Here is a 22,664-nt window from a genome sequence, read left to right as displayed (position 1 = left end):
AGCCTTTTAGAGACAGAATGCGAGCTCTGCTCCTGTTTATGCAAGACGCAGCCGCTTTAGGCTGATGACATTATATTTGGACATCCTTTCATAGGAAGGCTTGTTAATATGGTCGGCCTTCCTCTACAGGCCATCACGGATTCCCTAGTCAACACCCGACGAGCAACTACCGGCAGCTTACGGTTGGTGGCACCCTTACTGTGACCCTCACGTCTCTGTAGTTCATGCTCAGCCATGCACAGAATGCAGCATCTGAGTGTGTGTGCATGTGGAACCGCCTGAAAATAGCCCACTGTGGGCTATTCTCAACATCACTGTGGTGCTGAAATGGGCCGGATCAGTCCTTATCCAGCGCAGCTTCCGGCAGCAGACTCGCACAAGGAAGTGTAGGCAGTGTGTATGCAGCAGTGACATTGGAAGTGGATGGGATTGAGGTGTGTGAGATGTTTCATGTAGTAGTTGTGTTTTGGAGGCGCTGTCCGTGGTGCTGAAGCCTTAATTGCTTTTCCAGCTCGAGGCCAGTCGACAGGCCCCCTTCTTTCCCCTCTGTCTGCTCAGTGCCGGGACAGCCTCAGCTGATGGAGTCGGCTGGCTTTGTGCCGTTAGGCTGCTCACTCACACAGTTTGCTTTTATCCGGCTGGGTGTGTGATCACTGATATTAATGACTCCTACTGAGCTGTCCTTCTTTCTCTCCCTGCTTCCCACACGGGACCAGAGCGCGCGCACACACACAAACACACACCTATAATATGCACGCTCTAGTGGTGGTGTCTACCTCCTGCATGCTTCTTGTCAGTGAACTCTAAAAATACACTGGTTAATGCTAATGAAGTTTCCAGCAGAGTTTGTCTGCCTTCCACAGGCAAGCCTCGCTGCCATCTGTCTCCCTCACTGTGGTGCTTTACTTTGTTATCCCCCTCCACCCATCCCATCCCATCCCATTCCCACACACACACACACACACACACACACACACACACACACACACACACACACACACACACACACACACACACACACTTGATCAATCTCTGTACTGTCATGTTAAGCGTGAGAGTGTTTGGATGAGTTTTGTTTGTTCATGTGAGGCAACCTCATAAAGCGGAATTTATGAGTCAAAACTGCAAATGAACAGCTATATATAGGGTGTTTATCATCGATACTGTATGTGTGTCTGTGTCTGGGTGTGTGTGTTCCCCTGCCTGCCAATACTCCAGGGGCTTTGGGACTCCTGGGTGTTTTCACTGTTTTCTGGTAAGAAAAACATACTTTTTTGTCTGTTGTCATGAAGTCTGTGTACACATTAAATTCAGTTAACCTAAGACATTTTGTGATGTGCATTATGACCAGTAAATTCACACTTTGTGTAAAGAGATTTCACATATCTGGTTACAGGTGTAGAATTGCAGCATATGGGAACATCAAGTTGTATGAGCCCCTTTTGGGGTCCTAAGGGAGCTGCCAAGTTTGATGAATTGCCTCAAGTGAAAAAAAAAATCAGGGCATGTGTGCAGACCTCTGTAGCCCACTCTTTATCTCTGCTTGAGGGCTGCATGAACTGCTGCTGACATTATGGACCCAAATCTGTGATCAAACTGTCGACGGTCGCGGTGCTTTCAGTGGAGCTGCTAGTGAATTGCTCAGCTGAATCATTGTTCCTTAAAAGCCTGTCAACACACCAAATAGCGGCACTCATCTTGCAAAAAGAAAGCTTTTGCAGCCACACTAGCTATAGCCATACTAGCTATTCTGGATATTTTTCTACTATGGAAGAGAAGAAAAGTCTGTTGAGTTTGCTTTAGTGTGAAATGGGGATCCACTTTGCAAAAAAATATCAGCGTCAGCCATCAAAGCCTGAGCTGAAATCTTGTCTACAGGGCTTTTGAAATGAACCTGAGCCGTCTGCACGGTGAATACAAACAGAAGCAGAGAGAGAGAAAAGTGGACTCATCGTGCAGCTTATCCGCCAGGTTGAAAAGGGAGCTTTTTTTTGCCAAAAGGTTGATGCAGTGAAGCGAAAATGACTGCATCTGAGAACAGAGTGTGCGGCATTAATACTGTAAGGATATTTCCTCAGTAACCCATTTCTTTTTTGTCTCTTCCATCTTCTTCCGAAACTCTTGATTTCCCTGCCACACTTTCCCGTTTTAAAACCTCTCTCTCTCTCCTCCTTCTCTTTCAGATCCAGAAATGGCACGGCTATTGTTTCTGATTCTTCTCTGTGCTCTTCCGTCTCTCGTTGTGCCCATACATAATTCATCAGCTGGAGGTAATTTGTGTGCAGGAATCGGTGTGTGTGTGTGTGTCTGTTTACAATATGCAGTAATGGACAGAAGTAACTCCGCAGACATTGCTAAGTGACCCGAATGAAACGCTGCAATTTGTGCAGCGAGGAAGGCGTCAGTTAAACTGATAATATATCATGTTGCTGTAATATATCTGCATTATGTGGAGACATAGAGCTTTCTTTCTATGCGCTTATCGTCCTTCATTCTACCTCCTCCTCCTCCTTTTTTCCCCCTTTCCCCCAGGCTGTGCCATCATCCGGCCTCCCAGGGATGGTGGGATCCGCTATAGAGGCCTAACACAAGAACAGGTACAGAGAATCTGGTTACTGCAGAGTATTGAAGCTCATCAGTCAAATCAATCACATGAGACTGCTGCCAGTTTGAAGATTTCAAAACAAGTGACACGGAAGTAGATTTGTGTCTGCTAAAAAATAAATAAATGTAAAAACATCTCATATAATTATTTACCAATATGCACCTGAAAATATAAAAACAGGCATTTAATACATTTGAAAATGTGGTGCAATTAACTTTTCTTATAGATGTTTTTTTTTTTTTTTGCAATGACTTGTATTAATTTGGTTATAAAATAGGGGTTTGAGGGTGTTGGGGAAAGGAAACATTAATAATTAAATAAATTGATAAATATAAAATACTCCATAAATGTGTAAATATCATGTTAGGCCACCAAAAGTAATATTTAAAAAAAGAAAAAGACATAACTACTTTATAAAATGTGAAAAATGTGTATTTTGCATTTAATTTTCATTATTTTATAACAATAATAAAATAATGTAACAATTTTTTAATTGCTTTTGGAAAATAAACAGAAAAATAAATAATAATAAATTTACAAACAGAGAAACAAGAATACGAAAGTGAATTAAATTAGAAATATCATTTTACAGTCTGTAAATTATTTAATGTTGATTGTTGTGCTGTAAATCATGTACCGTCTACAGGTTTTACCTTTGGTGCATTTAATTCAAAACGTTCTTTTAAAAATAGTTTTGAATGCTTATTTTTTGGGGTATTTTCAATCCTCCGTATCTTCTTTGAAGATGACAAAATTCACCGGTGATCAAAACTTTATGAAGAGAGAGATTTTAGCTAACGGCTGAATGATTTTACACAACACACTGACTAACTAGAGAACACATGTGAGACCTGGCAGGCTGCAGCTGTTGTTTGAAGACACCACGAAAGCCTGTGTTTACTGGAGGAAAAGGAAGTTTATAGCTCATAACCAGCAGAGAACATCTCAAACCTGTCGTCTGGCACTCCAGCTTTAAATGCTCAGTCACACATGCTGTACCAAACGTACGAACAATGAGCTGCGCTCTGAGGACAGGACAGTTTTGCCAAGACCACTTGCGAGCTTTTGTAACTGATAATGGCAGCGAACTGAGGTGTGACAGTGCAACAGCAATCAATAAGGGACAAATGTCTGTGTTGTCAGTAAGAAGTGTCCAAGTCAGTCCCGTTAATCACTGAGCCAAAATTTTACAGAAAAAACCCAAAAAACTAAAATGTAGCAGGTTCTCATTTCTTTTAGCATGAGTGACATGAAGTTATTTACAAATGAAAACTTCCAGTGTGAGTTTGACCATAGACTGTATATAAAAGATGAACTCGGCATTTTGAAACCTCAGCATTAGCATTTTGGGCACTGTCATATTTTTTTTTTTAATGAATTACGTTTTTGAGGCAGAAATGGAAAATATTTGGATAACAGGTTGGAGTGCTAAGTTATCGCCTAATGCTAGTAAGCTTGGTTAGCTGTATTCATAAACTGTATGAGTGCAATGCAAAGACATGCATACCTGCTAATTTAATGCTAAGTGACAAACTAATACAATTCCAGAGTTTCACTCCGCAGCACTGAGGCACAAACTTCTTGAATGAGCTGTAGGTCCAGCAGACACCCGTCAGTGGGAGCACCCACTGCACACCGGTCCTAAAGGGGGAAACTATCCATAGAGGGTGACACTGGTTTTATCAGTAGGCTGTAAACATGTTTATTTTTGCAGTAAAGTTGGACATAATGTGGGCGTCTATGTGGAGTTTTGCACATGGCTATTAGTGGAATTGCAGATTTTGGCACCGGCTTCATTTTTCAACCCAAGAAGTTTCTGCTTAAGATATAAAAATTGCATCCAAAACTTCCACAGCTCCCATATGCTCAACAGTCCCACAGAGCATGTTTCACAACCTTGAACATGACATTGTAATAGTTTCTCATGAAATTTAATGTAAAAATTTATAAAGCAAAAGATCCGTAATGATCTAGTTTAGCTCTAACATACGGCCCAACATGCTACCATGAAACTGGCTTCACATAAACATTCAACTTAACAGTTCCAAAAACTCTGAGATTGGGCTCTCAGAGATATTTTTTGCTGTAGCTGCATGCCTCGTTCCAGTTCAGCAACTTTCTGAAGCCTCTGTTTACTCGAGCTGTGTACAGGGTGCCGCAGCACTGTGCAAACTACAGCTACAACCTGGCAGGCCAAAATTTTATCAAGCGCTTAAAGTGATATGCCAGCTGGATTAAAGTGTGCATGGGGATGGATTCGTCCCACAGGCCTTGATTTTGATGATGTCGGCTGGAGTACTGTTATCTTAAAGTGCCCAATGATATGAGTGTGTGGACAGGGCCAGTGTTGGAAAGTTAATTAGTATGTTTACTCAAGTACTTTACTAAAGTAGTGGTAATGCACTTAAGTATTTCCATGTTATACTACCACCTACTCATACTATACTACATTTTGGATGCAGATACATTACTTTGTAAAAATCCAATAATACTTGATTCTGTATATCAGTAAGATTTAAGTGTTAAACACATCATTGCATCAATAATTGTGATCCGGTAATTTATTATTCTTGACGTTAGATACTTGAAATAGTTTTTAATGCTCAAACTTTTTGACCCTTTACTAAACGCTGCTACATAAAGTGAGGTTTAAACAGTACAACAACACCACTTTTTGTGTATTATATCTGACTCAGAACGCAGGGTGGCACACAAGCCTGAAAATTGTTTTAAACATCTCGGAAACAGTGATGACTCTTTGCGCTTTGATGATGGAAACTTGGCAGTTTGATTGAAAGCATGCGTCACTTCAGTTTCTGAAGAGCAGTCCCTCGGTGGCTTTTAAACAGTCACTACAGTCACTGACGTGGGCAGTGAATGGGAACATGGCAGTGTGTTAAAAAATGATTTAAGGGCAAAGCGCACACACACGGATACACCAACCAGCTCTGATAACAGAGAGGGATCAGAACAGGAACTGGATGTTGAGCGATTCGATCAAATTCTTTACTTTTAGACTCTGAACGGTACTGAGGCGACCGAGTTGACACCAAATGAGAAACAATGAATCGGCTTAGTTGCAGCAGAAGTAGCTGAGCATGTGCTTATACAGAGATAATATGAAAGGAGTGTTTGGCAGTACTGTGACACTGAGAGCGGCTCAGGAAAAAGTCTATTTCATACTCAAAAATAAGTCACTTTTTACTTAATTCCTTCAGAAACATAAAAGACAATATAGAACACTGGAAGTTCAAAGTCTTGTGAATATTTTAAAGGTTGAATGGAGTTTGTAGTGCAGTGTGAGTCAGAGGAGCTGAGCAGGTTAGAGTGAGCTGGGAGGAGTGTAAAAAAAATGGAGGGGTAAACTTGGAGGGATTTTTAAAGCTGGATTTCTCAGCATGAGCCACGTTTATAGTGTCATTAATAGCAGAAATAATAATGATGCTTCAGAGAAAAATGCAGCAATGACCTGCTGCCATTAAGACAAATCCACTTTATTAACTAAAGTAAGATTGCCTTGTTGCTTGATATAAAGAATGATCCTGTTGTGATTGGTGTTCGTTTACACCACGTTTACAGCTTGGCTTGAGTAAGGCACCCTGTCTATGATGAGTAGTAATGGTATAATTTAAAAACACTGGTGGCTACCCCTGCAGGAGGCTGCTACCCCTCAACCTCCAGCCAATAGAAATTGTTAGGTGGCACAAATCCTCTGGAAGTACAAGTTTGAGAACACATAATTCCCAGGTCTCAGTCGATCTTAGTGGGGTGCACATGAGCCTTAGTGACTTTATTCAGCATATCAATTCAAAAAGCACATGGCTAAGCAAGAACCAGGAATAACACATGCTAAAATTCTAATAGACATAAACCACTGAGAGCGCAGGCATCTCCTACGACTGGTATTATTACTTTATGACCATTGTGGTTTTTGATTGTTTGTAAGTCAAATGGCCTTTTGATGCTGTTTTTGCTGGATGGTCATAAAATAAAAGTGTATCAGCTGTGTTTTGTTTTTTGACCTTTTCCTCAGCACAAAAGAATACTGACATCTTTCTCGAGTTAAAGGTTTTCAGAAAACTTGTCCTGTGACCTTGACCTTGAGGTCAAGCAGATACACCTGTGGTATCAATAAGAAAATTCTAGGTTGCCTGATTCTCAAATTAACGTGTTCACAAAGCTCTCCGACTATTCTGACTTCCAGCTCTGATTTATACGCAGTTCCATTCAGTCGATAGTCAGTCAGCTGAAGCTGTCATTTACATCAAATTAGCGGTCGGCCTCACTGACCACTCAAAGCACTTAACAGCATAACCAGACTACAGAATCTCAAGCAAAATCTTAAAATGCCCCAGACTTCATTTTCCTAAACAGATAAACATCACTTCACAAACACATTGAGTCTGACATTAGTTGGACAAACTATGGATTTTTATGGCTGAAGATCAGTTGAATAGAAATCGAGAGTTTAGTGGTTCCACATGAAAACTGTTTTTTTTTTTTATAGCTTTAAAGGGAACTCTGTCCAATTGGAAAAAGAAAGCTCCATCAATATTATCTGGTTATTACAACTTTAAGCTAATGGTACAGTTTTAGAGAACTTACTGTATCACAGTGTTTCTCAAGCTGTGGGGCATGGAGCCACCGCAGGTCAGCTGGTGACGATCAGAGAAAAAACAGGATGGAAATATAATGAGTGTTTGCCTGTGCTATCATCCCGAGCTTTATTTCTCTAAAAATTCAACTTGGATCCCATTTTATTTTTAATGTTTTTGAAAAAAATAGAGTGTGTGGTATTATTAAAGTTTCTTTTTCTCTTCTTTAAGTGGGGGGTATGCCAGAACAAGTTGGAGATCCACTGACTTATCAAGTCATTCAGAATTTAGTGGCTCTGTGGAAAATCTTGAAGTTTTGCTTAAAAAATATATGGTTCATAGGTCAGCCTTTGCTGCATCAATTTTATGAGTTTGTATATTAAACATATTTTAGAAAAAGAAACAAGTCAAACTGCTTCAGACTTCCTATCGTGCCCTGGTATTGCTTCAGCTTAGTTGCTGAGTTGTCTGCTCCTGCCAAGGTGTGGATAAAAGCACTGAGGTTGGCTCAGAGGGACGCCACTTCTCGCTAGATCTCATCCTGCAGTTCCTGCTTTTAGCTAGTACTTAGTCCTAGCTAGCTAACATCCCAGCTATCTGCGTGTTTGTCACGAGCCTCTGTTGATGCCCGATTCCTTCTGAACAGTGATTTATTTATTTATTTATTTATTTATTTGATTAACTGGGTCATGAGATCTGCTGTAGAATTTGTGCAATACATTATGTAAACACCATAAGGCGAGTGCCATTTCGTTCCATTATATTCAAAAGGAAGCTGACATTTCTACAGCTGATGTTCCCAAAATAGGGAAGCTAGCAAGAAAACAGTCTGGATAGATAAACAGCTTTACAGGCCAGAGGAAACGTATGTCAATTTGATTTTTGGTGTAAACTGTCCCTCTTAAAGGTTGGGGGCAAAAAAAATCCAAAAAATATTTTATTCTACTTGAGGATTATAGAAATACAGCAACACTATTACATCACATAGAAAAGATTTACTTTAGACACACATGTCTTCCTAATTTAGATAAATATATTTATCATCTTTGCAAATGGGTACTGGGCAAACTTTTGATATTAGAAGCTTTTTGGATTAAGGTGGCCACATTTCAAATTGGTACTAACTGATATCTAACCAATGGCACATCTGTGAAGTTTGCAAATGTGACAACGTCCTGGATATGAAATAATACGGTGTTCTGTTGCAGTAAATCCCCAAATGACATCTACTTTTACCCCCTCATTTTAGAATGAACAAGTAATGAATATACAAAACTTTCATAAAAGTGTCTCAGTCGTTACAATAGTTAATCCTTTAATGCCAAGAGTGTCATATTTGATCCATGAGAGCTTCATCATTGTGTGATTTTTCTTTGTTAAAAACCTAACTCCCTTATATATTTGTTTAAGATAAACAAACTGAGAAATTAATGTAGCATAAAATGATCCAATTAAATCTCATTTAATCAAATTGATATTTAATTGAATCTTTTATTTCATTTGTCAGAAGCTCCATTAAACATTCTGCTTTGCAAAATTTGAATTTTCTAGCAGTTATTCCATCGTTCAGGCTTTACTGGGTTAAAATGATTGCACATGCACTGTAAACTGTTAACTGCAAGCAGTGAAGCTTTTCTTCAACATGAAAACGGTTCCTTAGTGTCAAACTGCTTCCTTATTGTTCGTTGTTCAAATGTATGTATGCAGCTATGACCAAAGCCATTTAAAATGAAACATAAACCTTTTTCCCTCGCATATGTTTCCGTCCCCTCACAGGCAGAGAAGATGTAATTCAGAGAGTGACAGCACATCAGTTCAGACAGTATCACACTAAAATGTTTTCCCTTGTCGAGCTTTACTGTCGTGGCCATATGGCACTGTGACACAGAATGAAGAGGCTTCTTAAGTGAAGGAGAAAAACTTGTATGAGAGACCATCAATCACACTTTCCTTCCCCTGATCTCTCTGCCCCTGTTCTCTTCACAGATCCGCAGTGTGCAGATCCTGCCTGTGGATTATGAGATCGAGTACATCTGCAGAGGCAACCGAGTGATCGTGGGACCGAAGGTCAGGAAGTGCTTACCCAACGGCACATGGACAGACATGATGCAGGCCAGCAGATGTTGTAAGTCCTCTTTGGTCTCATTCCCATTCCCTTTTCCTCCCGTTCCTCGCCCTTCTTTCATTTTTCCTTTTCCCCCTGCAGACAGATCTTGTGCACAATAATCAGCTCTTTCTTAAGTGTCACGTCTGCTTAATCAGCATCAAATTAAAACCACACTTACGCTGAAATGAAATCCCAGTTGTTTTGACAGTGCTTCACCACCCTCCCTGTTTACTCTTTACACAAAGGAAAGTGTCACATACTGTGCAGCGTTCACTGTCGCCGTCTCCAAAACCGCTGTGAAATTCCAACGTAAAGTGAACTGATGCAGTCTGACTTAATGAAATGAAACCACACCTTTTAATTTGTGTGGCTGCCAGCATTTGTTAGCATCATTTTAAAACTCCACTTCCCCCTTAGTGTGAAGGTAGCTCAGCACTGACATGCCATCACTGTTTAAGTTAAACCAGAGCCAGTCCAGGAGAACCATTCCACTTCCTGTTAAAACCACGGGGCTGCATTTCATCAGGGGCGCTCATGAGATAGTCCTGAATGAGTAGAAGTGTATGGAGCTAAATGGGTAAAATAGTTATTTAATTTTATTCAAGCTTTGACAACTAATCTAAAAAATACGTCTAAATGGAAAAAAGAAAAACACTCATGTCCTTTAGCGTTTCTTACACTGAAGCTGATTTAGCCCTAAAAACACTAGCAATCTGCTAATGCACGATGAATGGTACATCAAGGATTTACCACAGGACTTCCTCTTTTTAAAGCAACTTTTTAAAGTGATAAGGAGACATTAGAAAGATGGTTACATTTCAACAGAAGCCTCGACGCGTGTAGAAGAAGCAGCCAGCTGTGGGGGTTGAAAATGATGCTGTCTGCTGCTACAAATTCTCCGCTGCTGCTCGCTTCATGCCTGAAATTAAAATGGCAGCTCCTGTAAAGTGGCTTAGGTGCTGCGATGTCTCTAATACTCTCAGAAATATATTTCACCAACATCAGAACCAGTAACACAGAATCTAAAAATGCAACCGGATCTCTTGATCCTTTCTATCAAAAACAAAATGTTTGTCCCACAAAATGCATTAACATAGAAATGGACTGAAGCTCCAAAAGGCCCCATTTATTCTCAATTTGTCTAAAAATCATGTTTTCTTGAGCATTTAGGGGCCGTTTGGTCAAAGTGGAACTTCACCCAAAGCTCTGAGCCCAACTCCATCCACTGCATAGTGAGAGGGGTGGGGAGAGGGTGTGGAGGCGCTCGGTGATTTGCAGACCGCGTAAAATACAGAGCAGCACCAGAAAGCAATTCATTTCCACCTGCCACAGAGTTATGAATTCAAATGGAGGAATTTTCCCTCCAGAATCTTCCGAAACAGGCTTTAATGTGGCGGAGGATCACGGTGGTCGGAAGCCATATTCATTTAAGCCGTTAGTTCATGGACATAGTGATGTGATGTCACCTCAGTGTTAGGTTGCTGCCAGTCTGAGCCAGAAGTGATCATATTTAGACGACAGGGCCGAGTGCTAAGTTGTCAGCTAACACTGATAGAGTGTGCAGATACTGAGACATGTCTCTACAGAATAATGAAGTAATACAATGTCACTCATCAAAAACCGGAGCACTGTTTTCTTGGGCGGTCTGTCTCACACCGCGGCCACATTGTCACATAATTCCATTAAAATGCTCCAAATGGCACCAACAGCACAAACACAGTGGAGCAGTCCAGCTCAATGATAGGACACCCATCACAGTAGCCACGCCCCCAACTTTAAGCCTCACCGATATTCAGGGAGAGTTTGACCACCATACATCGATTACGAAAGGAGGAAACTGTTGTGGCCTCAAGATGTTTATTAGTACGTTTGGTTAATTTAACACAAGAGTCTATGGTGACCGGCTTTTGGAGCCAGAGGAACTCCAGTGTTTTGGTTTCTTTCTCTCTCCCTCCGTCTCGCTATCAACGGGTCATCCTTCCTTCTCCAACTATGCGCTGATACATGCAGGTGTGAAGAAAGAACGCAGCGTGGCAATTTATTTCTACTCTCGACAAAATCAGCGAAACATTGCACCAAAATCAAGACACACAGTGTAAACTCTAGTGAATGAAGCCTGTGGATTAGTAGCTTCTGTGTTATAAAAGGAGTGTGGTTTATCCATTCAAGAAGAGCAACCGGAGGAGGTGTGCCGCCTACCCCTGATTAGAGGGCATTTTTATCTATTTTTATATGAATTACACGATGTAGAGTAATCCCAAATGGTTGCTTCCATCTCACTGGCTTTGTAGCGTTCAGGATGATTGAAAACAGTCGATGGTATGTTGAGCTAATTCCAACCTATTATGTGTTTTATTACAGTACAGTTATATGATTTAGTTTGAAAGCTTTTCCTTAATGTTTAACATGATAGACTTGGGTATTTACACATATAGAGCATCATTTGTGCTCATTCGGAGTTTTGTTTGTGTCTGCCTGGCAAATATAAGTGCAATATTTACTGTTTTAGCTCAGTTTCTCCTTCAACTCCGGAGAGAAATACTTGGTCGATGAAATACTGCTGTCTGTGTTGCTAACTCTGTCTGTTTGGCACTTGGTGCTGAGTACAGGGAGTGTACTGGGAGTTCATAAGAGCTTTTCTGCTGACAGTTTCCTGCTGTGGCTGAAAATGATGCTGAGTGAACCAAATCCAGACAGATCTTGTGTATAATATTCAGTTTTCAAGTGTCCTGTCTGCTTAATCAACAATCTTAATTTAAAGCCAAAACTACAATGAAATAAAACGTCTGATGTTATGACAGCAAAGATTCACGGGGAGCTGTCTGTGCAGTCTCAACCTGCTTTTAGCCTTTTTTTGTTGTCTACCAACTCCTGTTGTGCACTTTGTTTGGCACTCGGTGGAGGTTGCTTTTATATATACCACTGTTAAATTACAATAGCATTAGGTAACATTATTTTTCAAAAGAAATGCAACATATTTACTGCAGTTTAAAGTAACCTGTTACATTACAGTAATACCTACTGAGTTGGAATACTTCATGGCTTTGCTATTAATAGTGGGCAGTTCTTCCTCTGTGATCGCTCATGGAGGATCTTCTGTGTAATACTGCAGAATCTTTACCTTCATCGTCAAGCTCCTTGTTAAATATTAAAGATCTCATAGACCTCAAACAGGCTGAAATGCTGCAGCAAGATGTTAAGAGAGCTGTGCATAAATGTGTCTCCAAACCTCCATGAACTGTTTAGAAGAGCGAGCCACAAAGTGTGATAATGATCTAATAATAATGATATGATAACATTTGAAGTTACTCCTGTTAAAGATGGTTCTGAAAGCTACCGAAACACTGAATGTACTCAGGTTTTCACATCACTGTAAATAAAACTGTAAACATGAGTGCAAATAAAATAAAATTCAGCTGAATTAACATGCAGAGAAAGAGTAAAACTTCATCTGGGTTTATAAAAATATTTTCAGCAAGAAAAAGACGAGAGAAATGTGGTAAATATGGTGAAATAATAAATGAACCGATTACTTGAGAGGACAATCTAACATGTTACTTCTTACCATGGGTTTAGATTTCACTTATTAGACATGTCCCGTCTAATAAGTGGAAGAAGCAGAGGAATTACTCAGAAAGGCAACAACGGCTCTAACAGAAGAGTGTTTTTCTTCTTCCTTTTATCTTTTTCTTTGTCCTTTTCCCCAAAAAATATTTACATAGAGTTCATACCACCAGCAAATCTTTTGTTGTTAATCTGTTAAACTCCACCACACGCAAACACACGCTGCTGTGATCTCAGTCGGCAGCAGCTCCTCGGTCCCCTCCTCTGCACTGACGCTGTGCACATGCAGCCAGGTTTACAAGCAAGGAGCAGAGCTCCAGTGTTAGGACATTTTATCTCAGCTGTGAGACACTTTCCCCAACGCAAGTTTCAAAGTGCTGTTGCTAGTTTGCGAACTAGTTTTAAAATAATGTTTCATGTGGGCAGAAATCCTGCTGAAACACATCTGATGTATTAAACTCGAAGGTCTTAGAAATACAAAAAAAAAGCACATTAAGCAGGTTAGTTTCTCAAACAAAAGACCCAAAAGGCGCCTGGTATCAGACACAGTCATCAACCCGACTCTGCATCTGTAACCAGCTAAACACATAAAAGAGACTGAAGAGTTAATCATGTCTGTGTGTGCTGACTCAGCAGGGATGGGGAAGGTGAGAGAAATTATCCAAAAGTGATACAGAATACTCGAGTACCTTATTACGTTATACCGGAGTCTACGGTGAATTGTTGCCCTGTGTCTGGTTCTTGTGTTTTCCTTTACATAAATAAAAACATTTAAACCATAAACTGGTGCACACAATAACAACAGCACTAACAGGTTACTGCAGTGTTACTTTTCTTTTCACATGTGGTTACTTATCGTGTCTTTGCAAACATGTTTTTAACTGGTTATTAAAGCAGGAGAGTCGTGTACCATCTGTTTCCTCAAGTATCTGAGTCAGAATACTTCCAATATTTATATTTATATGTATGTACAGTCATGTTAGGTCTTTTAATGAATTTCAGGCACTGAAAGGAGTTCTTGTCCTAGTTCCTTGTAAGCCATTCTACCCTTGGTGATGTTTCACTCACATTAGTCCCCAATGGTTTTACTGACCAGGACTGTGGAAAAGATACCAAAGGAAGAGACTCCAGCATGGTGAAAAGCAAAAGAATGAACGTTATATTTTACATAAACCCTTTTTTCTGAAAGAAATAAAGATGTAACCCATTTGTAATCACTGATATTGTGATATTTTGACATCTTTACATATTTTAATTATACAACTCTATTACATGTAACCTTTCCCTCCCTCCATAAACTGACTGGCACAGAGCAGATCGTGTTCAATGAATTTTCGGAGGTGTTTCATCTGAAAATAGCAGCTCGATTTGGCCGGGCACAATAGGAGAGCAGTGAGAGGGCCAAACCAGTAAAGCTGTAGCCAAACAGTTAAACAGTGAGCTGAAACCATTCCATGAGTCCAAGACACTGCTGTAATTTTCCCCCCGCTATTTTAAAATTGTCACATGATAACAAAATATTAGTATTCAAAATACTGATTACAGTTATTTTACATTTTCTAGTTTTAAAAGAACCATTTTTACATGAAGCTTTCAGGTCATTTAAAAATCCATCCATCCTGTTCTGTTTATCCAGTTCAGGGTTGTGCAGGGGGGCTGGAGCCTATCCCAGCTGGAAGTGCAGAGGTGGAGCACACCCTGGACAGGTCTCCAGTCTGTCACAGGGTTGGTTAGCACTGTCGCCTCACTGCTTCCTCTGCCTACATCTCCAAAGACAAGCATGTCAAGTTAGTTTAAACTGATACTTCCTTTAAACTCTAACATAAATATGAGTTCAGTAAGATGAGGTACTAATAAAAATGTGATCCTAAATGCTAATAATACTATGATGTTCGCTTCTACGCCGCTCGTTATAATACTAAGGCAGGAACTGTTATCCTCTGATTTTTGCCATCGACCCCATGCCTTCTTACTAACGTAGACTTGTGCAGATTTTATACTTCCTCATTCAACAAGGCGACGCTCTGATAAACGAAGTTAAATGTTAGCGTGAGGAGACCAACAGTCACTCTTTCCTTCACTGACCTGGTTGCTTCTGAAGGCCATGAGATGCCGTTTCAAGCACTGGAACAAAATGAGTTGTTACATTTGGACTCCTGCACCGTCCGACTCGGCCCTCACGTTCCAATGGTAGATTAAGCTGACTGACAAGGCAACAGAGCAAAACTCATACTGCTCACAAAAGGCTGAGGTGAAACATTCATCCAGCTGTAAGCTCTCCTATTCCCAAAGCATTCCCTGCTCCTGTTTCTCATTACAAAGAATACTAAATGAAACCTTTTTGGTAAAGGAAAACTCTTCTGAGTGTAACTGAGCTGCAGGATGTTTTGAAGCTCTACTTTTACTGCTCAAGAAATGTTCGTTTCTAGTTCGTCAGCCACCCACAATACTGAACATCCATGAATACTTTTAGTGGAATTCATGCAATGCAAAAGCCAATACAGTACTGTGCAAAAGTCTTGAGCCACCCATCATTTCTTTATATTTTGCTACAAGAATGGGAAATTATTTCAGCAACTTATTGAAAGACATGCAGTTCTCCAGGCTTCATAAAGGCTCTTCAAAGCTCTTCTTTGGATGTTGGCTGATTTCTGTTCAGTTCTCTATCGAGTACTTCAATAGTGTTGACGTTTGGGCTCTGGGGAGGCCAATCCATGCCTGATAATGAGCCATTGCGGTTTATTTTTCTCTCCAGGTGAACTTGTACTGCAATGATTGTGTGTTTGGGATCATTGTTACACTAAACAGTGAACCTGTTGCTAATCAGCCCCAAACCAAGACAGAGCTTCCACTGTGTTTTACAGATGCCTGTAGACATACTGATGACGATTTGAACCAAAAACTACAAGTTTGGATTAATGACCATAAAAGATCTGTTAACCCTTATTTTCAGTCCTGTTCTTGTGTAATTTGGCCCTTTTCTCTATTTCCCTTCCTTAACTGTGGCTTCTTGACAGCCAGTCTTTCATTTACCAAAGAAGAACTTGAAAGAGCTTCGGAGAACCGGAGAATTATTGCTCGACATCACTTGGGGGGGTGTCTTGCTCCTTGGAAACATAATATGAAAAAATGAGCAGTCACTCAAGTCTTCTTCAAGGTATTTTATGTCACCAGTGACGGGTTGAAATAAAAGTGGTTACTTTGCAGTGTGGCCATTTGTGGTGAGTAAAGCCAACAAGCAGGTGAAAACCCAGAAAAAAACTGGACAGCGAGTGGGTGAAAAACACAAAACTTCAAATGGGATGGAAACAACAGGCTGTGGTCAAATAGAGCAAAAAACAAAAAAAAAACAAAACTCCAATGCTTTTCCCTAATCCCATTTTTGTTGTTGTTTATGTTGTTGTTGTTGTTTCACCTTGATGGAAAACATCACGAGGTGAAGGAGACTTGGGGAAAACAACCACAGTGCTCAGAGAATCTGCACTTGTGCTGGATTGCTTGATAAGCTCATAACGGATGTTGCTGATATGAGTCTGTTGCATTAAAACTACAACATCTAAGAAGATGAACTACAAAAACCTCACCTTCCATACCCAATGTTTTTTCACCACAGTCTGTATATAAAGGATGGTGTCAGTGACGTCCCACTCTGAAGTCTCAAACTGGCATCTTTTTGGAAGCAGACGTCATAAATGAGGCGTGACTGTGAAACCCTCGGACAACACACACACTGATGACTTGTGATTGACAAATTGCTTGTCAATGGCGCGCTCTGGTTTATTTCCAATTCTCACTCTAATAAGGACCATCATTTGCAACAGTAACATCATGCTGTATTCAGTAAGAAAGAAGGCAAAGGCCATTTTCCCACAGACTTCTACACCGGGAAGAGAAAAAAAACCTGAATACAATCATTTGCAAATCTAATTAACCCATAACTGATTAGCAATAGAACATATTGAATGTTTAAGCAGGGAAAATTCTAAGAAAATAAAATCAGTAAATTTGAATTTGATGGCAGCGACACATCACAAAAAAGCTGGGACGGGGTCGTGTTTCCTACTGTGTAGCACGCCCTCATCTTTTAACTAAAGTCCATCTGGGAACTGTGGAGACCAGCTGTGGGACCTTTGGGAGAGGAATGCTGTCCCATTCTTGTCTGATTGAAGAATTTTAGCTGCTTAACAGTTCTGGGTCTTCTTTTAATGATGCATCATGAAACCAAAAACACAGCAGGCAGGCCAGTTCAGCACCCCGATTCTGCACGATTTAACAATGTTTTGCTGAAATACACAAGGTCTTTAAAAAAACACGTTGCTCTAAAACCTGCATGTACCTTTCAGCATCGATAGAGCCTTTCCAGATGTGCCAGCTCCACAGACACTAATCCACCTCCATACCATGAGAGACGGAGGCTTGAGTGCTTATAACAAGCCCCCCCCCCCTCGTCTTTAGTCTGGAGGATGTGGTGTCCATGTTTCCCAAAAAGAATTTCAATTTTCAGTTCGTCTGACCACAGAACACTTTTCCACTTTGCCTCAGTCCATTTTAAATGAGCTTTGGCTGAGGATGGCTCAGGCATCCAATACTGATTTCTGGCCTCGTCCCTTGCACTCGTGTCGCACATATCAAATTTGAATTGAGTTAATATTTTATAATATAGTTTCTCAGTTAAAAGGTTTGATATGTTTCTGTGTTCTACTGTGACGTTTGGTTTATGAGATCTGAAAATCACTGCGTTCTGGTTTTCTTTACATTTTACCCACAAACTGACCTGCACAGCGTCCACATCACTGCAGACACTATTACTGATGTGAAAAAAAAGCTCACTAATCATCACAGTGAGTTGAAATGAAGTGGCTGTAATAGAAAATGCTCCCCACCCTCTGGTCCACTCGTTTTTTCCTCTTCCTGCTGAAGACGATCCATCTTAACAGTTCCTTTACGAAAGCTTTTAGCATCTTTGAAGTCAAATTAATTAACCATAATCCTAAAAGCTGGCAATACAACAATGCTCAGAATGAGGACGTAAGCTTTGCAAACAGAGCTGCAATACAACCTCCACTTCACTTTGATCATTTTAATTTGGCTAATTATATTTTATTTATGGAGCATTTTTCTAAACCTGTTACAAAGTGCTGCACGTGGTAAACGGGCCATAACCAGCAGACTCGCCTACATTACTGTTATTTCCATTTTGGCTATTAATTAAACAGTTTGTTCAAAGCACATCAGCATATTTGCAAGTTATGGTGTAAGATGGAAGCAGACATAATTTAAACGATATGATCTGTGATGCTTCTCAGCCTTGTTGTTTCTCCGTGAACGGGCTTTTAGTTTGTCACTTTGAAATCTGATCTCATTTCATAAAGACGGCCCAGTGCATGTGCTAAAGGGAGAAATGAAAGAAGCATTAATGCAACTTTCCTTAGTATTTAGAGAATAAGATTAGCTCTTTTTATGGTCACCACATAGATACTTACAGATCACATGACTCAGCTAGGAACCCTCCTGATCATAACTGACTATTTAACCACAACCACGACCTCCTATCAGGTAAACCTGTGACTTTTAAACTGGACTTTAATGACCCCATTTCGGACACACGTGGCCAGTGTGTCAAAGCACAGGCAGTGAGAAAAAAAACGGGACACTGAGATGAGAATATGTTTATTCTACAGGGAGATGAAGCCTTTTCCCTCTGCTCGCTGCTTGGAAAATAAGTGAAGGCCTATAAAATAAATACATGTAAATAAATGTAAATATGAAATGATCTGTACTGTCTCCACTGAGGCCGTCTGTGTCTTCAGAGACATTTAGATGATGTTTAATGAATAAATTTGCACTATAAAATTTATTTCTCTACAAACCAAAGTTTTATTGGCTCTTGCAAATTTTGAAATAAGGGCAGAAATCCAGTCAAATCCCAGTTTAAACCTCCCGTTTTTGTTCTTCCAGTTCACATTTAACACCAGTGGAAATCTTCCCAGGAGTACACTCTCAGAAGCAGGATTTTTTGTTTTCTCTGGCTTACGTAAGAGCACAAGCTGCAATGTGCAGATTGGAGTTTTATTTTGTACTCGCATGCTGGAAGGAAGATTCGACAAACTCGGCAGCTTAACAGAAAAACACTGAAGAGCCCGGCCATTTCCAGATCAGACAAAAAAGAAAAAAGCTATTCCTGTTTTATTTTTCCTGGTAACTAACGCAAAACTTTCCATTTTCCAACTTTCTAACGACTCCGTCACTACTTTGTGCCCGTTTTGTTTCTGAGACGTGTGTGGGAACACTGCCGGATGTACTAGAAACTAGTGCCTGAAAATATGCAAACAAGGGAAAGAAATAATCTCACAGGATGAATTAATTTAAACCTCAGACACATTTTCAGCTTTTTGCTCATTTATATTCCACTTTTACCTACTGCAGTGCTTGCTCAGATGAAGGAATCTATTCATGTGTGGACTGTAGGGAAGGTCGTTCGTTTTCTTTCTGCAGCAGCCGTAACTAGAAGAGATGAAAAACCTTGAAAAAAGAGACTTTTTTTAACCCGTTGCCTCTGTCACCGAGGCTGCCGTCTGATTGCGTTCCTTTCTTCTCGTTTAGATCAGCCGCCGTGAACATCACAGGGCTACTACATGATGACAGACTCTGCAGTGGAGTCACTTTTCATTACAATTAATGAAATATGCGGCATCATGACTAGCCTTGTTTCCAGAGAGAGTGACGCTATCCCCAGACCACGTTGGGCATGATTAAAGCTAACTAGAGGCATGCCTGTGGCCAGCTGTGAGGAGGGATTTTTCTGGCTCAGAGAAGCGAGCTTGGGGAGTGAAGCATGATTGGTCTGCATGTAGTTAAAGCAGCGTTTTACCTTATTTAGCAGCAGTCATTTTCCTCTTATTTCTGGGAAGAAATAATATACATAACCATGAAAAACAAAAACAAGTATTTTATACTTATGTGAATGAAACCCCATTTAAAAATCTTACAAATGGTCAAACAGATTTATATCATTGGTGATTTTCCTGGAAGACCAAGACCTCTCTGATGTGCCCCCAGAATATTTTACATGCAAGAAAATCTCCAACAAAGTCTGCCTTAATTTCTTTGATACAAACCAAATGCATTTTACTTTTGTAACTCCTACTAACAGACTATGTTTTACACAAATTTTCCTTTTTAAGGGGTTTCCGTCAGTAAGATCACGATTTTTGGGAGCAAAAAATAAGATTTGGATTAAAACGGTGGTTAAGTACTTTCCTCTGAGACATGTTTAATTCAGCTCACTTTCCTGTAATTAAAGGGTGCTTAACATTTTTTACAGAAGGCCCGACTGACTAACATAAAGTAAGTGAAGGGTCAAAGATTGGATAATTAAACATGACACTTGGAGTGCTGAGCTATCCATGAATTTGGCTGATGTGGCAGATTATTTTACAATTGGCAGTTTGCCAGGCTGGGGCCTTCTATTGTTTAAAAAAGAAAGTTGGAACAGGCTGATTTCCTGTTTCCTGTTAACAGTTTGAAGTGCAGATTGACATGGCTAATAAAGGATTCTGCAGTCCTGCAGAAACCCCAAGCACACCCATACTGTTTCTACTGGAACTCAGAGGATTAAGATGTAAATGTGAGCACCTCAGTAAAAGCAGAGCTTTAGACAGTTTGCAGGACTGGAGCGCTCACGTGTGTCTGTGTTAACACAGTGCCAAAATCTTCCCAGCAAATTCCCCTCAAGATCAGACAGTGCAATCATCAGAGAAACCAGAAAAAGTCCAAGAGCTTCACCTCAGACTCTACAGGCCTCAGTTAGCTCAAGACAGTACAACTGGAAATAGACTCAACAAGTATGGTTTGTTTATGAAGGTTCCAGAAAAACCCCCCAAAACTTTTCTGTAAAAAGAACCAGCGTGACTTAAGTTTGCCTCACACCAGCTGTCAGCACGGTGTTGGTGGAGTGATGATTTGGGTTTATTTTGCAGCCAGAGGACCCGGGCACCTTACAGTTATTGGTTTAACCATGAATTCCTCTGTTTCAAAGGTGAGGTCATCTGTATAGTTAAAGCTGTACAGACGACAATGATCTCAAGATGATCTCGAGCACAGCAGCAAATCTACAACAGAGTGTCTGCAATGGTTCACTCATAGTCCCGACCTGAGCTGACTGAAATACTGGGGCGGGGCCTCAGGACAGCAGAGTTGTGTGAAAACTCTTTTTCTTTAAAGTATTTCTAATAAATCAATATCGGTGGCACTAACACTGAGGCATGTTTCAGTCAGTTGCTGCTTTGTTTAGTAAGATGAAGCAATAATTGTTTGATATGTTGTTATTAGTAAGAATTGAAAGGTTCACAGCTGTGTAAATTAGGCAGATGTTAAATGTGTGTACTCTCACCAATATTACCGGCTCATTCACAGCACGCAGCGCCACATGTTTGATTTAGCAGATTTTTGCAATGCCTGATACTCTTCCTGACGCAACCCTCAATGTTGGATTTGTTTCTCCTCACGGGGATGAACTGGGAACCTTCTGCTTGTTAGGCACATCTATAAACCACTACACTGTAGAGCCACTCCTCAAGGCTGGTTCTTAATATTAGGCTTAAGTTAGCTAACATTTACAGACTGGTGAAACTACTGATTAAAAATATATAAATATCACAGGTTTTACTCCTTTCAAATTGACACTGTAGGTGCAGCAACTAAAAACCTCGAACAAGTTTGAATCTCAGTGACCTCGACCTCTAGGTCAGAGGTCAAGTTTTCTGAAAATCAAGTCAGTGTGATAACCTAGCATAGGATATCCAAATTCATAGCACAGGTGCCACTGGCAGCATCTTTATAATTCTGCCTCTGCAATTATAATAATAATAATTATCCAATTACTTCTGAAAATGGGCGACTTTGTATAAAGAGGGCTGTGTCTCTAAACAGTAAATGAAAAGGTTTTATAAAACAACTTGACTTAAGGCTGAAAGTCGGCACGTTTGATTTAAATCCACTACAGTGGTGTACCGAGCAAAATCCTGATTGGAGACATACACAGGGAGATTTGAGAAATACAACAACGCCCTATCTTGACTTGTCAACATGTGTTGATTACCAGATATGTGAAAAGTCGAAGGAAAACTGGCTTTTCTTTTACTTGTGCCTAATCAAAACTGTAAATACGAGAGTGACTAACAGCTTTATAGCTGTGAGTCAGTGACACCGATGTTATTGAACCCGATCTAAAAATTCTCAACTGCAGCTACCAAATTTGATGCCACAGAAATGAAGCACAACAAGCCTCCATCTATTTTAATCATAGCAGCATCAGGGAGACTCTTTACTGAATGAAGGTCGTGTTTTAATGAGCAACGCGCTCTTTTTGCTCCTTTAATTGACTCGAATGAAGCAGTTAATGTTTTTTTATGTGAACGTTATCCTGAGTGGAGATGGCTTTCAAGCTTGGTAACACATTATAATCACCGTCAGTATTTACAGTAAATAAACAAAAATATAAATGAACTACATTTTAATCAACCATCAGGCCAAACAGTGAATTATTTTAAAAACAGTGCTCAAACAATGCGAACAGGTACCAAAGCTTGTTTCTGTTCATCTGTGCCATAGACGTTAAATTCTTGCAGCGATGTTTTAAAAACTGTTAGAAATCCCATTATTGTGATTTCATGCCCCAATAATTTAATGTGACTGTCTCTTGAATTTATTAATTTATGAAGGCTTAAAATTAGCACAACCCCCCCCAAAAAAACATTTAGAAGAGCCAAATTTCAACCCACCTCTATAATCT

At 40.1% G+C, this 22,664-nt stretch overlaps 1 protein-coding gene across 2 annotated transcripts in view; it reads left to right on the top strand.

Annotated features, from left to right (window-relative positions):
- The window catches only part of gabbr1a (gamma-aminobutyric acid (GABA) B receptor, 1a), a 125,273-nt gene that overhangs the window by 565 nt on the left and 102,044 nt on the right, over positions 1 to 22,664 (top strand). The window contains exons 2-5 of one of the 2 annotated variants that reach the window (XM_084944415.1): positions 130 to 182; positions 2,184 to 2,270; positions 2,533 to 2,597; positions 9,187 to 9,325. In XM_084944415.1, the coding sequence (XP_084800541.1) occupies positions 2,192 to 2,270; positions 2,533 to 2,597; positions 9,187 to 9,325 (283 nt within the window). In that variant the 5' untranslated portion in view covers positions 130 to 182; positions 2,184 to 2,191. The remainder of the gene's footprint in view (positions 1 to 129; positions 183 to 2,183; positions 2,271 to 2,532; positions 2,598 to 9,186; positions 9,326 to 22,664) is intronic. The other variant, XM_084944414.1, reaches the window with a different exon arrangement.

The sequence above is a fragment of the Perissodus microlepis genome, chromosome 11 (assembly GCF_051167445.1).
Source record: "Perissodus microlepis isolate ML-2025 ecotype Zambia chromosome 11, ASM5116744v1, whole genome shotgun sequence".
Classification (NCBI taxonomy): Eukaryota; Metazoa; Chordata; class Actinopteri; order Cichliformes; family Cichlidae; genus Perissodus; species Perissodus microlepis.
The sequence above is the reverse complement of the archived record's forward strand: the minus strand, read 5'-3'. Positions and strand labels throughout refer to the sequence as shown.